Source organism: Melospiza georgiana, chromosome 5 (genome assembly GCF_028018845.1).
Source record: "Melospiza georgiana isolate bMelGeo1 chromosome 5, bMelGeo1.pri, whole genome shotgun sequence".
Taxonomy (NCBI): domain Eukaryota; kingdom Metazoa; phylum Chordata; class Aves; order Passeriformes; family Passerellidae; genus Melospiza; species Melospiza georgiana.
In genome coordinates, this window is record NC_080434.1 from 25,090,616 (window position 1) to 25,108,065 (window position 17,450).

Here is a 17,450-nt window from a genome sequence, read left to right on the forward strand (position 1 = left end):
CAATGCTTGGGCTGCTTCACACTTTCTAGACTCGGGCCAAGTGTTGCACCGCATCCCGCTCTGTGGGCAGAGGGGTTTGTTCGGCCCCGCTGCCCGGCTCCGTTCGCCCTTCGGGCGGGCGCGGTTGCGGTTCCCCCGCACCCCGCTAACGTTACTGGGCTCAGCGGCTCCGCGGTGACACTTCCAGCGGTTCTGCCCGAGCCCAGGCTCTCTCCCCACCAGGTCCCGGCTGCCCGGCCCGGGGCCTCGGTGATGCCCGGGGGCCGCCCGCTGCGGCCGCGGGGCCCGCGCTCCGAGCGCCGCGACCCGGGGAAGCTCCGGGAGGCAGACTCGCCCCCGTCGAGCCCTTTCGGCCGCTCCGGCGGGAGGCGGGGGCCCGGCCGCTCTCCCCCCGCGGCCCGCGGGGCGGGCCGGGCCGGCGGGCGGCACCTCGGGGCCGGGGCTCCCTCCGCCAGGCGCCCGCCGAGAGCACCGAGAGCACCGAGGGCGGGCGGCCGGGGCGGAGCGGCAGCCGGCATGGGGGCCGGGGCGCTGGCCGTACGCGTGAGTAGGGGCTGGCGGCGGCACGGGCACGACAGCGGCTGCATGGCGGCTGGATCAGCCTCCTCCTCCTCCTCCTCCTCCTCCCGCCCTCGCCGGGGTCCCTCGCGGGGCCGAGGCAAGGGAGGCCGGGCCGGGCCCGCCGCCTTCTCCTCGTCCCGAGCGCTCTCCATCTGTTCTCTCCTCCTCTCTTCTTCTTTCTCTTTCTTTCTGCTTCTCCCCGCTCGGCAGCTGCCGCTCGTTTGGGAAAGGCAAAGATTCGTAAAAGGCGATTCCAGGCGCTTTTCTTTTAGTTCCCCCTCCTCCCTTCCCTCTTTTTTTTTCTTTAACCCAGAGAACAACTGCGCTGCCGCGTTCCCTGCGTTAAAGTTGTCGGATGAGCTGCTGTAAAAGTGCGTCCCCGTGGCACATAAATAGCTTTTTTCTAACTGTCTGGGCGGAACTTTTTGGCGGCGTCGTGCAGGGATGATTAAGTTGCTTTCCCAGTCTCGGAAATCAGCAACAGTGGCATTAGTACTTGGACGCGTTTTCCGTGGGTAAAGTCAGATCTTCCATCTATAAAGCAGCATAACACTGTACTCTTTGTTTCGGAGCTGTTTGGAGGGGATGGCTTTGTTTTGATTTTGGTTAGATGTGTATTTTGGATAACCACATAGTTTTTTTGTTCTTAGTTAGCACAGCCTCTTCAGATCCTGAAGCAAGCGCAAAAATTTCCTCTTGTTACTATGGACATGGCAAATGTCTGTCGGTTCTCATGTGTGTTTAAATAGTGAGTTTCCCCAAGTAAATCCAACTCAGTGACTCAGGTTCTCAAATGTTGAACCAGGCTGGAAACTTGTAACTGAGCAACATTGTGCGGCTAATTGAAGGCCTTAATTGGAAAAGCTCCCTAAGCATCACAGCTGCTCAGAAACTGCTCAAAGGATTTTTGCTGTCCTCTGAATTTAACCTAGTCTATGTGATTTTTACCTTGGCATGTCTCTGCCTGGAATAAATATTGTTTATTATTCATTTAATCCTGAACGGGAACATGTCTTTTTAAAAGAGATGTGGTATTTTAATGTTAGTCAAATTTTAGTTCAAACACTGGTGCATCTGCTGTTCCTTTTAAATATTTATAAAGTGGTTACAATAATGCAATATTGTGGTTCTGTTTCACAAATAGTATGTTTTACTATTTGTGATGTTTATGTAAGCAACATCTTTCGTAAATATCACACGAGTGTTGTGTAGGACCAGGGACTGCAGAGCACACATATGCCTCAAATAACTGTTTAATGGGAAAAGCACAGCCAAGTGAGTGAACTGCCAGATCATTTTATATCTGAAAGGACAGTCATGCTTAATAGCAACATAGCAGATGTTCATGCTGCTTACAGACTACAGTAAAAATATTTGGTCTCAAGTGAAGAGATTTTAAAGGCCTGTTTAAAATAGAATAAAATGTGTATGCTGTGATAAAATCTGTCTTAGCACACTGAAGTGTCAAGACTTAGGCAAGAGTCTGAGCACTTTTTTATGTTACTATACAGTATTCTGCATGTTTACAGTTTCTACTACCAGTTTGTTAATGAAACACAGAAGGAATAAGTTTATTTTTAAGCACCATGCCAGAGGCGGGCTTCCTAAAGAGATTGAGCTCTGTGGTATCAATGGCTCTCAGTTCCTGCACTGTGATTGCAATCATGGTGGGTGATGCTGCTGCTCTTCCTTGAACTGTCTTCCCAAATGGGCAATCCCGTAGGCTGATTAAGATTTCTGCCTATCATCAATCCAATAAATTAATCATGTATTGTTTCGTTCCCCTGGGTTTTATTAACTATCCTCCCATGGATTCTTTGTCACTGCAACTGAAAACTTGTGAGAATGTTGTGCCTCCAGAAGAACCTATGGGATTAAGGGTTTATTGTGCAGTGGGTTTTCCACCCCCCTTGTTATGTGTGATTAGATTACATAGTCCCTTTCTAACCTTAAAACCTCAGTAATTAAATTTCAGACTTAGCAGATACTAAACATTACAGAACATCTTTCATAAGGATCCATCTCACCTGAGAGTGGCCAGAATAAATCCCCAGGAAACAATATTTGGAAGAAGAGTGTAGTGGACCTTCTCCAGAGCACTGCCCTGACAGGCATCCTGGAGCCAAGCTGAGCCACTGGTGGTGTATTGGGATTGTTTGTGCTTGTCCAGTTACTTTTGTAACCCATGTGGGTTTCATGCGTTAGCAACAGCAATCTCCTGCTTGCTCTCTCCCAGTTCCTTGCTATTCTAGTAACAAGCTTGTCTGCAAGAAGTCTTTCTCCCTTACCTACAGACTGCCTGAATTCTTGTTCCTCTTCTCATGTTTTTTTTCATTTCTGTTCATTTTTACTTTCCTACTTCGCTGAGGTTTTTTCCTGTGGATTAAAACAAAGTGGGGCCAAACCCTTATACTGGAGCATAAAAGCCAGTTTTGATGGATGTGCTTGTGTTGTGACCACACAACCTTCTGCAGCAAATGTGACTTATGCCCATTTTTTCCCTCTTTGCTCCTTTAAGCAAAGCAAATCGGCCGTGAGATTGAAGGAGGACATGAAAAAGATAGCTGGGTCTCCCCTGAACAAGCAGAGGGACACAACCTGTCCAAAGGTGTTTGGTGTGAGTCTTCTGGAGCTCCAGCAGCAGGGCCTGAGCAAAAATGGAATCCCAATAGTTGTGTGGAATGTAGTGGAGTACCTCACCCAGCATGGTAAGATCAGTGGAGTCACATCTCCTTAGCACAGCAGCACTCTTTATGTAGGACTCTTCAAAGGAAAGAATGTGGGTTTTTTTGTGGCATGAACCACAGGCAAAGAATGCTACTGTATGTGGTTTGCTGCTTTTTTAATTTCTGCCTTGATGCTGAACTTACTTTTTAATGTTTATAAAGGTGAACTACAGTGTTAGGTAGCAGCACACTCCATAAACAAGCTGTTCAGTTTGTAAATGGAATGCATTCCATTTGTGAAGGCTTGTGTCATCTTCCAGTGGCAAAACTTTTGTCTTTAACACTTTAACACTTTTTCTGTATAGAGATAGACACAGGCACGCATACACATACACACACATCCCATCAGAGAATATTATTGAAAAGGAATACAAGTTCTTACAGATGAATTCCAGTTATTATTAATCCCCTCAAGGAAGTAGCTGTTCAGTTCTTAGCTTCTCTTTGCATTCATTTAGTGGGACTTGAGTTCCTGTTGTTGAAATACGTCTCCTTGTAGAAATCTAGAGCACCACTGGAGCACAGATGTCTTGTATGGCATTTGGTCAGCAATGGAAAAGATTTTGTAATGGTAATGGCATCTTCTAAGGAGCTGCATCTCGTTTTACCCTAAGGTTTTCTTTTAGCTATTCAACAATGATAATCCAGCTATAGAGGCTTAGATTCTATGACTGTATCTTGGTAGATCCTCAGAAGCTCATAGATGCAAACATGGCTTGAAAATTAGCTTGGATTAAGGTACAGTGCAAATTTAAAACATGATCCTACCTTTACACAGCAGCCTCTTCCTTGATGCACTTCAACCTGCATAAAAGTGGCCTGCTAGGATGCTGGAAGGGAAAGAATGGAAAAAGCTTTCCATCATTTAGGGTTTAATCAAAACCAGAAGCTGACAGATACTCTTGACTGCAAGTTGTGGGCTGTGCTCTGTGTTCCATAAAAAGATTGGAATCCCACACGACCGTGTCCCAAATATGGACTAAACAAGCCAAGTTTTCTACTCTGAAGCAAGATTAGCTGGGCTTTCTGAATGCCAAGTTGATTATCTGGCCCCAATAAAGAGAAAGGCTATTCTTTTTCTCCAAAATGCAAGCAAGATCTCAAAGATACCCTCTCATATGGAAAGTTGTTGAAATGGGTGTCCTGTGTCTGTCTTAGGTTTGTTTTGTGAATTAATGGTGAAGTTAACTCTGAAGGCATTTTTAACAAAGCCCAGACACCCAGGCTGAGCTGACTGTTGGGCAGCTACATCCTTAAACTAAATTGTATTAAGCTGCCTATTTCCAAATTTATAGATGAAGCCAAATTTCCCTGTGCTGTGTTTAGTAATTTCTAATGACTGTTTTTAGGATGTTCTAGCCTATCTTTGTTTCCATAAATGAGTGAGAGAGGGGGAAGGAAGTTTGATCTGTGTGTGGGCTGTGACCTTTGCTCACCTAGTGCTGCAAAACCGAAAATCTTTATTGAGATGAGGTATTTTCTGCCCTCGAGATGGCAGCACAGCATGTCACATGAGAGTGCATTTTGTTGTGAATGCAGGAATACAAACTCTGACAGCAGTATCTCATATTAGTCAACTAAAATGTTTTGAGTGCTCGTCCATTCTTTCCTCTTACTAGAGTAGTTTGTCTTCTAGTCATATAAAACAGATTATTTTTCTCTACAAATTCTGTTGCCTCAGAGTTGATTTCCTGGACTGAAAACATTCTGTCAGATTGCAGTTCCTTCATGTCTAGTCTGAACTGTTGAAAACAATACATATTCAATCCTCTTAGTGTTATGTTTCTGAGGAAGAACAAACAGGTCTATAGAGACAGTATTAGAAAGGCAAATTTTTTGCAGTCAAAGTGTTCTAGAGAAAAATAATTTACAAAGGTCAGTTTTAGGGTCTTCTCAAAAGGTTTTGAATCTTAACAAATGCCCAGAAAGTGCTGTTCAATTTGGTATGACTAGTCTGGCTTCCTCTGTTGAAGCCTCCTTTTTTGTACATCTTCTTTTACTGAGTATGGGGTGTCTGGCCTGTAGTGATTGATACCATTTATTTTTCGTTGTGAAATCCTTTGGGCTTTCTGCTGTCCATGATACATTATTTACTTATTGAGATTTCCTACTACCATAAAGTTGCAGAACTCACCATGGAGTTACTGCTGCACTCAGCACATAGTGAGATGTTTTTGCCTCCTGATGGTCACAGGTGAGCACCTGTTACCCTGGAACATGAAGCTGGAAGTAATCCAAATGTGTGAGCATGGCAGAAAATGAAACTTGCAAAAATGAAACAACTGAAGGGTTTTGAAGCGTCCTTAGTAGGGTCCTTTTCTGTTGAAATATACCAATGGAAAATGTCTGTTTCAGTTGATTTCTCATGGTGGGAGACAACTCAATGACATTGCAGTAATGTGGGTTCTCAAAAGAGTATCCCAGGCCTCAAGATCTTATAATTAGTATTTGTAATTTATCATAATCTAACTACCTGACTAGAGGGGGTGTTTGGGGACAGAGTGGTATTTTTTTTTTTATATTGTAGTGTATTAATTGCCCTCATTTGTATTACTACATGTGTGTTATTCAAACTGGAATATCTGTTTCTTCATGTCACTGGGATGTGGTGGTTCAGCTCAATCTTTATATAATTACAGGTATGACACAGGAGGGTCTCTTCAGAGTGAATGGCAGCATGAAGATGGTGGAGCAGCTGCGTCTGCAGTACGAGCGTGGGGAGGAGGTGGAACTCGTTAAAGATGGGGATGTGTACTCAGCAGCCAGTCTACTGAAACTGTTTCTGAGGCAGTTGCCAGATGGAATTATCACGTCTGCCTTGCATCCCAGGTTCATTCAGCTTTACCAGGGTAAGTGAGAGGTAAAGTCTCCATCCTTCAATGCACTTTCTTTCTGGATACCTGGTTTCTTGGTTTACTTACTTTGTTCCTCATTTCCTTTGGCCTCAGTTCTTACCTGCTCCCAGATGTGCACTTCTGTTACAAGAGGCAGAAAACTGCTTTTCATGTATTTGGTAAAGTCTGGACTATATATGATTTTCTAATCCAGTTGTATCTGTTGAATAAAAAGTGAAATGATCAACTGTTTTTTTCAGGTTTGCTTGTAGAAAATAATTGCAGTCTCTTTAGGACATAGATTTACTTCTCTTCTGTTTGCTAGGGTGGTTTCTGGCAGTTTCCTTGCAATGGACACTGAGAAATGAGAACTTCATCTGCTTGTCAGATTGGGCTAAAAGCATACAGTGCCAAAGTTCCCGCTTCTCACTAAGTAATGTGATTGTCCATCAAAAAAAAAGAACCAGTTTGCAAGTAACAGCAGACCTTATGTTCTATTCCCTGTCATAGCACACAACCTGGAAGATTTATTTTTTTCTTTTATTCGCACCTCCTCATCCACTTCAAGTGGTGGATCAACCATAGGAAAGACGACCACTTCTGCTGTGGGAAGTTGAGAAATAATTTTCAAGAGACTTATGCAAGTTTCAATCTAATTCATCTGTATCTGACAATCTCTGGTGGTGGTAGGTGGAATAAGTGGTGGTTGGCCCTGCTCCCTGACCATGTGGGTCGCTGACAGTTCATCTCTCTTGCTGCAGGCAGTCAACACTTCTGTATGTTTTCCTAAGAAGCTGCCAGGTGAGTGGGTAAAGTTACTGGAGAATGCAGAGGAGGAACATGCTCTCTGACATGCATCCCTTGTGGAAGAGGGTGTAAAGTTCTCACACACTTGTCTTGAGGTCTCACTTCCACTTTTCTTGCCTTCCATGAAGAGAAGGTTTCGCCATTTCCAAGAGGAGTGAGAATAGTACCATGTGTTTTCTTTCTTCCTTTTGTTTTGTGAGCTATAGAAAGTGTTGATGGTGCACTGGAGAAGAGCTTTGTGCTTTACCTTCAGTGCATACATTTCAGCTGTAGGCTGTATGTGGACTGTAAAATACCTTCCCTATTTAGTAAAGCTATCTGGGGCACAAGGATAGGGCTCAGGAAGTGTTGTGTAGGAAGGTGCTGTTGTTTTAAAAAGTCCCTTTTTTTTCAGGTCATTGCTGTGCTTTCTTTGGGGACTTTTAGATTTCACTAGGTCTGACTCATGAGCTGTATTTATGTTCTTTCTCATAAATCACAGCTTAAGTGTAAATTAATAATAAATAAATAAGTCACGCCTTTGCTGTTCCATATCTCTGCCTCCACAAAAGTCATATTGGTGTATTGTACCAGGAACTGCTGATGTCTTTTGTGGGCTGTTTGTGGTATTTGTGGAAGGGTTAATTTGTTCTGTCTCCTACAGGAAGGGCAAAATCCCCCCAGTACTTTCTAGGGAAATGAGATGGATATCATTATTGAACAGATTTACTCACCAAACTTTCTTGTTTCCAAATAAAGTTACTGGTGTAACCTATGAACCCAGATCTGCAAAAATCCCTCCAACTGTGACATGTCTTCATAGCTAAGTTTGCCTGTATTTCACAATAAGATCAAGCTAGTGCCATGAAAATTTTGATTCAGGAATAGAAAGTTTTACTTGAAAAATGCCAGTTGGCTGTTGTGGCAAGGGGAAGGCTTTTGTAAAGTTTGGAGAAAACTTGGAGGGTTTTTCACACCCCAGAAAATACAGCATAAATGAGTAGTTATGAAAGGCGCTGATGATTTTCATCGTGTTCAGATAAGCTTAAGTAGTAGGTGGGCATTTGCTTGCAGTTAAAGGATCAACCAGCTGTGCGGGATTGCAGGAGTTATCTGTTCACTTATCAAAGTATGTGCAAGGGTATTGCTTGCAAAATGGTACCAGGACAGTGCATGCCTGGCTGCTTGTTTTGTAAACTGTGAAGAGAGTAGGTCAAACTGTTTCTGAGTCAACAGTTATTAAAAAATAAGTTTGAATCTGGAGCCACTTTGCAACATGTCTACAGTGAAGGCAAATACAAGCTCTGTCAAAACCTCTGTATTTCCTGCTGTTGAAGTTTTGCGTGGGAAATGTTTTTTTTTAGGATTATATTATATTTCTTTTGGTGCATTTTTAGGGATTGTTATCAGCATTTTTTAAGCCAGCTGAGATCTTGGCCTAAGAAGAATACATAATTACTTTACTTACTATAAAAATGGTTAGAGAGTGATTCCTCTAGTTAAAAATAGCTGAACTAAAAATTACAAATTTTACCTGCAGCTGTAACCCTTTTCAATTTCAGCTATCAAATTAGTTGCCAAATCAAAGAGAAATAATCTGCCCTATTATGAAAGAGAGAAGCTGTCCTGTTAGTGTTCAGGAAGTCCATGCAGCTGGTTTGGCATTGCTGTCTACAGTCTGTGCAGTGTTGTGTGAACCAGAGCTCTGCATGCTGCCCTCAAATCCTACAGTACTTTTGTTTAAATTAATATTCAGTGTAATCCCAAGGTTATGCAGATCCATAAAACATCATGCAGTGTATTGTGGTGTGTCCTGGCATTCTCTCTGTGTCCTTGGAGAAGGACAGTGGCAGTGGGAGATGGGCAGGGCTGGAGATGTGTGTTGCAAGCACAGGCCAGGGACACACTGATAGTGACCTTGGTGTGGGCTGATCTCCTCACAGTGCCTGACAAATAAAGGCTGTTCCTTACGGGGAGTTCTGGGGTGAAAAATGTCCATCACAATCACTTTTTTGGCTGAGGCTTCACTGCACAGCAGAACTGTGTGAAATGGGCTGTACTTTGAGAAACCTCCACCAGAAATTAGCAGCTCCCGTACAGCAATCCCTGCCTGAGCTTGTTTATTCCCTGTGGCTTTTCATTCCTTATCTTCTGTATCGTGATCGCTGACTCTTAAGATATCCGTTCGTAGTAGGAACTGTACAGCCCAGCTCTTACCCCTGTCACAGGTCACTTGCTTTCATCAAGGCAAAGTGCTACTGTACTCTACATTCTTTCTTGTTGTTTCATTTCCTCCTCCAGTGGAGGTGCAGTGAAACACAGACTCTGTCTTCCTTTCTTAGTCAGTCTAATTAAGTTTAATGCTATTTCATCACTCTGGCTTCTTGACATTGTTTATCCTATAGAATTTATATTTTTTCGGTGGGCAGGAGCAAGATGTGAGTTCTGTTTCACATAGTTCCCTCTGCTCACGGTCTGTGATGACTGGCATGGTTTTGTCTGGTGCCTGTGAACAGCCTTGCCTGTTTCAGGGAGAGGGATGGAAGGAGCAGTTCCCTTCTGGATCAGCAGGTCAGTTTACAGAACACTTAGTAGCCAGCAGCTGTTTGAGTTACATGGACAAGCAGAACCAAAAATACAGCTTGTGTTGGGGGATTTTAGAGGTCAAATTTCAATCTGAACAATGACATTGAAAATGAATAGATGAGTGCTGACCTTTTAACCATTGTTATAGATGGGTCATGAGATGGTTGGCTCTCACAGTTAAGGAATGAATATTATGTGTATTTTATGCGAAGTTTTATTGATGTTGTTGTGATTTGTTGTTTGGATGTTCTCTGTTCTCCCTGTAATCCCCTTTCCCCTCCTCCTTGTGTTGTTGCCACTGGTAGTTGGGACATGTGGAGGGAGGGCGGGTACCTGTGCCCCTTGGCATGGCAGCACCTGACCCCAATCAGGCTGTAAGAAAGCAATCTCCACCAGTGGACAGCGAAGAAGAGTTGATTTGCAGACTTGGGGAGGGGCTAGGGCTACCTTTTGCAACCCCAGGGGTATAAAAGGTGGAGCAGCTATTTTGTGGGTGACACATGGGAGCTCAGTCCCAGCAGTGGGACTCCCAGTAATTTTTCCTTATTCAGTCCCTTGTTGTATTTTGTTAAGGTTTAATAAACGTTTGAAATTTTTAAAAGTGGGCATCATTTCCCATACCATGGTAACTGCAGCCGTGCATGAAATCTGATTAATTAGATATCTGTGATTCTCGAGGCCCTTGTGACATGATTTTAACCTTTTCCTTTGGCTTTTATGGCCATTTTAGTGCTATCAAAGCTGTTTCAAACCCAGAGAAATAAATTCTGGTTTCCATATGATGGTGATGTTCGTTATGCAGTAAAAACTCTTGGAACTAGATTTTTATGCAGATGACACTCACCAGAGTTGCAAAAGAAGTGTGCTTTTCCTCAGGATGTTGGAATGAAGGATAAATACAGTGCTGCAAAGTGCCATAATGATAGAAAGTGAGGTGTCTCAAGCTGGATTGTGATGACAGCCTTCTTATAAGCAGGGCTTACAACATTTCTGCTCCTGAAGGCAACAAGACGTGATTTTTTTCCCTCTGGGGCAGGATCATGTCTGAAAGATGGTGTCTGAAGCAGCTTGTTTCTTGGCAGAGAGAGACTGGAGTCCCACTTCCCATAGATTGCAGAGGTGGAAAGAAATGCTTTCATTCCTCCCTCAGCCCAGTGGGTGCCATGGTACTGCAATGCACAACCTGCTGCCCCTGTGCCAAAGATCAGCTTTCCAGGGCACATTGAGAACTGCTGACAGATGCAAGCTTTTCTGTCTACCCTCCACTCTGCTAGCATGCAAGGCAGCTGGGAGCTATGCAGTGGTAGCATGACACTGAGCAGTTGCCTTTCTTCCTCACCTCACAGCACAGATAATTGGCTAGGGCACTGTGGTAATGTGCTTCAGTGCTTCCAGACTGGAGTTGTTTGGGGTCAGACCATTTGAGACTTGAGCAAAACAATTATGCACACCTGTTTGCATGAATTCCATATATTTAGTGAAGTTCAGGCAGCATGAAGGAGTAACATGAACTGAGATGAATTGGGGAATTAAGTTGTGTATCTAGTATGTCAGAGATACTCAATATGTTCAGAAATAGCATGAACTATTGGAAAATATCTCCCTCTTGTTGCGAGCTGTGGGTGTATGCTGAAATGAAATGAGACTGAAAACACCCTCACAAATGTGTCTGTACCTCCTACACTGTTGAGACTCCTGTTTCTAGTTAATTAACATTTTTGGAGATACTGCCTGTCCTTTTCACTTGTCTCCTTGACTCATTCCTCAGTAATGAGTCCCTAGTTCAGCTTTGAGGTGCCAGCTGCCCTTGCTGGCTTCCTTGATCCTCTCTGTGTTTTGTGTCCTCAGGCTGCTGAGCCTAGACATGGCCTGAGGCTGCTGGTTTTGTTCCCTTCCTCAGCCCAATCCACTCTTTCATTCTTGGTTTCAAGCCCTTGCTGACTGCACATCTAGCCAGGCTTCCCTTGTAAGCCTTGGCTGAGATGCTGTCTATTGCACATGGCTTTTGGAAGGCTCCCAAAATAAAAAATTGAATGAATTTGTCTGCCCTTGAGAGCACCTTCCTCTTAGCCTCCATTCTTATTTTCCTCCTTTTCCCCTAGGCAAAATAACTGGATATGCTGTGCTTGAAAATCACGAGTAGCATAAACCACTCTGGTGCTCTGATGTTTTTCTGATAGTCACTACCAGTTCAGTAAACCTTAGTGACTGACTTTGAAACAAACTGAAAAGGAGGATGAATGCTCCAAAGAATGGGTTGTTGTTTTGACTCAAGACTGTTTTTGCTCTCTAGTAAGTTGAAAAGCTGTAATATTTGAAGAAATACATTAATTGATAGCAGTAGTAGACTTGTCCTGAAAACTGTACAAAGTGCATGGGATACTGTGTTTGCATGGCACTGTCTAGATTGACCATGAATTATTTAAGCAATTTTTTAAAAAAAAGCTGAAATCCATGAAATGTCATCAGCAGAAGAATCAACAAATTAATTCTGAAAAACTTGATTTCTTGTCTTGTCTTTTTACTGGAGAAGGAAGACCAAGAGCAAAGCCCTATTTTCTTTCTTAGATTTCACAAAGAGAAGGAACTTGATGGCTCAGTAAATGGGATTTGCTGCCTCATGTTACTCAGTGTCTCTGTGTCCTTCAATTAAGGGAATTTCTCATCATCTTGTGATGTGGTATCTGTGTCTGTTCTTGAAAGTACAGAAATGAACAAAGGTTGGTTGTGCCCAGCAATAATATTTTTGATGTTGATTCATACCCCAAAAACATCATGGTTAATGAACAGGGACATCCTACCCAGAAAATACCACTAAGGCCACGGGCCCAATAGCTTTGTTTGTTGTCAGAGTGCAAACCTGTGCTCGGAATGTTTTGTGGTGGTTATTAGCATCTTCCTGGTTTGGAAGGGATGGAAATTCCTCCAGTAAATAAAAAAGTACCCATCAGTCTGAAGTCCCAGTGGGAGACTCAGAGAGGCAATTAGTTATCAAGGGCGTTCCCTAATTAGATGACAGGGTGATGGTGATGGAAGAGGTTTTTTCTGGGAGATGGCTTTGGCTTTCCTTATCATAACTGCAAGCAACTTGTAGTAGAAAACACTGTGCTAGTTGCTTTGTTATCTAAAGAAAAGTATGTTAGGAGTATGTTTTGGCTACTTGGAAATTAGTTGTGTTTTGTTTTCTTTTAAGATTTATAAAAAGATAATTAGTAATCAAATCAGAGACTGCACAGTCCATTTTGATAAGTGCAAGTACAAATGCACTAAAATTCCTTTTTGTTATTCCATTTAATACAGCCTTCAGAAGCCTCCTGAATTTTCTGCAATAATAGATCAGATTTCTTGCTGTTGCCAAGCTGATTGGTAGCAGCAAAGTCATGATGGTTTTTTCCTCTCTGTAAGGGTAAAAAAGGTTGTGATAAGCAAGCAAATAAGATTTTTTTTTCTCATCTGCTTCATGCATATTTGATATTTGACTTTTCTGAAGGAGCTAATTTCTTATCTGTAGAAGAAAAGGCTGTATTTAATCAGTTGGTTAAAATGTTTGGTCCTGTAATTTGACTGGCATTTGGTCTGCTGTGATGAAAGAATTCATACTAAGTCTGTGGTACGAAAACAGACACATGAAAGTGAATTCGCCATGCATATAAAACATAAAAAGACTTTCTTGCCATGTACAGTATTAGACATGCCAGGAAAGGCAGGAATCCTAAGTTTGGAAACAGATGAAGTCCCTCGAGTTTCAGCTGTATGAAGTGGCAAATAAGTACATAAAAAGCCTCATTTGTTTGCCATTTATTTAACAGGATAAATCCTGTTTATTAGCCACAAAAAATGTCTGATTATAAAACAGAAATAATATTGCAGCTAACCGCTTTTCAAAGCACTCTACTCCTGAAACACTGTTCAGCCCAGCCCTGGAATAATTCTGGGAAATGAAATGTAAAAACAAAGACAAGACTTCTGAAGTGTTTATACATACATTAAACGGTGTTCAAAGATTTTTGTTTTCCCTCTTTTTTTTCTCTCTAAAAAACGTGAAACAAATGTAAATTGTTCTTTTTTTCTTTTGCAACACCAGCCATGGGATGTTTTCCTGCCAGTCTTCTTTCTCTGCATGCTGGTAGCAGGGCATACAGCAGAGCAGCACCAGCAGCCCATAAGGCTGATAAATGAGGAAAAAAAGTACTAGAAATGCACAGATGGCCTCATGCTAATGGACACTGCTTGTAATTAGGTGGGTGTGGAAAACCTTCAGGGCATGAGGTCTTCTGTCTGAAAATGATGATGCAGAGTCCTTGGGGTTTTCACGCATATGGGAAAGTTTCAGTTACATTTTGCTTTCCTGGACAGTAGAAATTAATATTTGCAAGGACTAACACATCCTGTTTTGGTGTAAAGGGAAAGCAATACTGACTTGTTTTCAAAACTTTGCTTCTACTGACATGTAAATCCAAGATTTTGGGGGGTACAAATCACTCTTTGGAAGGTGTTTTTGGGATGGAGGAGAGGAGCAAAAAATATTGCACATGAATTCAATTCCAGCAGTAGGACACAGTTAAGCAGAAGCTGTGTGTGAGGCCAAGCTTGTGTTCACCACCCGGGTCTGTAAAAACACAGCATCTGTGAAGTACATGCAATTTTTACTTAAATACTTGGATGTGACTTGGTTCAATATGGAAAGCTTTTATTCATACCTAAATTCTAGAAGACTATACAGTATAGCAAGGCTACTTTTTAACATGAGGCCACATTTTGACTTGTTTTGGAGTGTGACAGTGCCCAGAACAGTCTGTTTCCTATAAGAATTACTCCTTCCTGATTATGCAGCAGAGTTGTCACCCACAGAAAGTATTGTAGTGCTGTTATAACACTCTGCATTTCAGGAAACCCTTTGTTTTACCATTCCTGCTTTCTTATTTTTGAAGATTTTCATGGGAAGGGAAGCTAATAGTATGAGAAGGGCTTGGGAAGTAGGGATGACATCCAGAAAGAGCATGAATGTGAAGGTCTGGTAGAGAGGGAGTTAAAGCAGATTTAGCTGTGCCAGGTGGGGATAAACATGCCTTAAAGCTCTTAGCTGACTGTTAGTAACTGCTCAATCTGTTCAGGGAAAAGGTTATGGCATAAAGGTGAGAGTGAAATGGCGCCCTTGGTGGCCAGGATGAGCCTCAGGACAAACATGCACATTCCCTGAGGAAAACTGAGGAGTTGTGTGTCTCTGAGCAGAAGCAGGAGTGAATTTTAGCTTCCGCTGTTTGCTCACCCATGTAATTAAGTTGGCAGCAATGAAGAAAACCATATACATATGTTTTTTCTTCTCTTCTTTTTCCTAGACTCTAGAAACGACATGCAGAAGGAAAGTTACTTGAAAGAACTCCTTAAAGAACTGCCTGATGCTCATTACTCCTTGCTGAAGTACCTGTGCCAGTTCCTGATAAAGGTTGCTGAACATCACGCAGAGAACAGGATGAATCTTGGCAATCTTGCCACTGTATTTGGACCAAACTGCTTTCAGTAAGTTGGGCTTTTTACTATACCCTGTTTGCTGGCAGGTGGCCAGAAATGTAGATGTCAGGAATCTACTTTGTCAGGGTGATCAGATGGAGGCAGTGACAGGGGCTCTGTGTTCAACTTGAGTGCTAAAGCTGTTTTTGCGCCAAATGGAAGTGGAGTTGCTCTCCCCTTTCCTCTTGCTGTTTGCTGAACTGTTTATCAGTTTTGTATTGCTGCTTTGGTAGCAGAGCAGAAGTGTAACAGTGAAAGGCCTTCGGACTGTGTCAGTGCAAGGAGGTGTGTGCTCATGCAGGTTTCTTCCTTTGCTATCAATAAATATGAGTGCTTCTCTCCAGAAGGCTTTGACAAAGGATCCTTGGTGGGAAAGGACTCCAATGCAGCACCCAGGTGCTATATAATTTCTAGAGATGGATACTGCATGCTGTCTGCATGTTTGGCCTTATGATCTGGTGTCTGCCCTCAGATGCTGGTGATTCTGGTCTCTCTGTCCTTCTAGTGTATTTAGAAACTGCTCTGGAGCTTGTGGGATTCCACTGGTCTCTTAAAACTCCTGACTAGGGTCAGTAGCTTTACTGGGTTCTTTCACTGGGCGCAGTTCCTGGGGGCTTGTGCTGAAGACGTGTTTAACGTGCTGGTGGAGCTTGCAGCAGTAGCCAGAAGAGTTATTTCCATGTGCAAGAACAATCCTGGGTGAGAATGTTTCTGTTGAGTCACTGCAGTGATGCAGTGCAGCATAAGCACCTTCACCTCTGCAATGAGCCCACTGGCTGGCATCCAAGGTCTTTGACATGGGAGACACCTAAGCTGTTTAGTTCAGTCATCAGTCTTGAAAGGTGTGTGATACCACCAAGAAGAGACAAGTGAGTTCCTTGTATCAGTGTTGCATTTGTATTGATTTTTATAAAATATTGCTCTGGACTACTACTGAGTTGTCTAGTAAAAGTTAGTCTTGTGAAGCAATTAATTTAATCTTTCCCCCTGAGTTTCCTCTTGGAAAGACATAGATTTCTTTAAAGAGAGAAAACAGAAATTAGGTTCCTGTAATATGTTGAGACAGTTCCTTGTACCTAGGCTAGATGTTGCCAACTGTCTTTTTAAGGAGCATATCTTTTTCCATTGATTAGGGGGAGAACATGGAGGAATGAGACACTTAAACTAAAGCTTGTCCTAGTGACTACATGTCTGCCTTATCTTAAGATGTTGCTGGTGGGTGATGAAGGTGAATTTCAGGATTAAAGCATTTGCTGTGTTACTACAAAAAGATAAAGTATATTTTAAAAATAATTGTTTTGCTCTCTGAAACAAAAAATGCTCAAAAAACAGTAGTATGCATGGGAATGCATGGATATGAGAATTACTGGAAGCACAATACTGTGAATTTCTGACAAGGAAAAGCAAAACAATTTTTTAAACTTGCATTCATATGGGTGATTTGGGAATTCCTGTCTAAATGTATTAGCAGAGTTCAGAACAAACAAAGTAATTAGAAGAATTTGAGTTCAATGGCTAAATCTCTATGACTCAAGCTCCCAAGTGGATATTAGAATAATTTTTAGTTTACTCATCACTTCTTTCAGGAGAGTTTAAAAATTAGCTGTGCATATTTTTTGGTGTAGAATGCAGAGAATTGCAGTTCAGGTTTGAAATTGGTGTTCCTAATATTAAACCAAATTGCATGTGTTAACAGCTCTGCAGTTGTTGCCACAACTGATCTCTGCTCCTAAGAGAGCATGGAAAAGATAGAAGCATTTTTGTAAGGTACAGAGATGGATACACCTCATTCCATTGCAGAAGACTGAGAAAGGCAGAGAGCACTGGAGGTGAAAAACCAAAGACTCATGAGTCTGTATGAGAGTGTAACCAGCCCAGCAGATGTGATACCTTGAAATAAATGCTCATGTGGCAAAAGGGGCATTGAAAGCAAGGCTTCACACTTACCAAATGGCTAATGAGTTTTTAAAAGACCCAAATAGGTTAGAATTAGGCATGTAGATTTTTATTTAAACTAAGTTTCACCATCTTGTGTTTCAGCTCTGTTTTATCAGATCTTGATCTTTTCAGGGCAGTTCACTCTTGTGGTCCAGACAAAAAGATTGTGAGGAACAGTTCAAATACCCTTTTCTCTTGCGTTAATGGATGCAGTCTTCTATTGCTGGAACTGTGACTATCTGTACCAACAAGGATTTGATAGGGGGAGGAAAACTTGCAGCACTGTTTTTAGGTATTGGGCTTAACCAGTTGGTTGGCCAAGCATCCAGAAGGAGATCCTCAGAACACATTTCAGAGCTACACAGTAAGGCTGCCTGAAGCCTGCTTGGCAAGGGCTGTCTCTTTCTCTGCTGGCTGCCGGCAGTCCCTGGAGAAGCTGCAGAAATGAAATATTGGCAGGAGGCTGAGAGATCGCTCCTCTCGCTTTGCGTTGTTTGTTCCCAGCAGT

At 42.5% G+C, this 17,450-nt stretch overlaps 1 protein-coding gene across 1 annotated transcript in view; it reads left to right on the forward strand.

Annotated features, from left to right (window-relative positions):
* The first annotated feature begins 252 nt into the window (after positions 1–252).
* FAM13A (family with sequence similarity 13 member A) overlaps positions 253–17,450 on the forward strand; it is a 119,122-nt gene continuing 101,924 nt past the window's right edge. Inside the window, exons 1-4 of the mRNA XM_058024179.1 lie at positions 253–543; positions 3,080–3,269; positions 5,927–6,136; positions 14,833–15,013. Of these exons, the coding sequence (XP_057880162.1) occupies positions 253–543; positions 3,080–3,269; positions 5,927–6,136; positions 14,833–15,013 (872 nt within the window). The remainder of the gene's footprint in view (positions 544–3,079; positions 3,270–5,926; positions 6,137–14,832; positions 15,014–17,450) is intronic.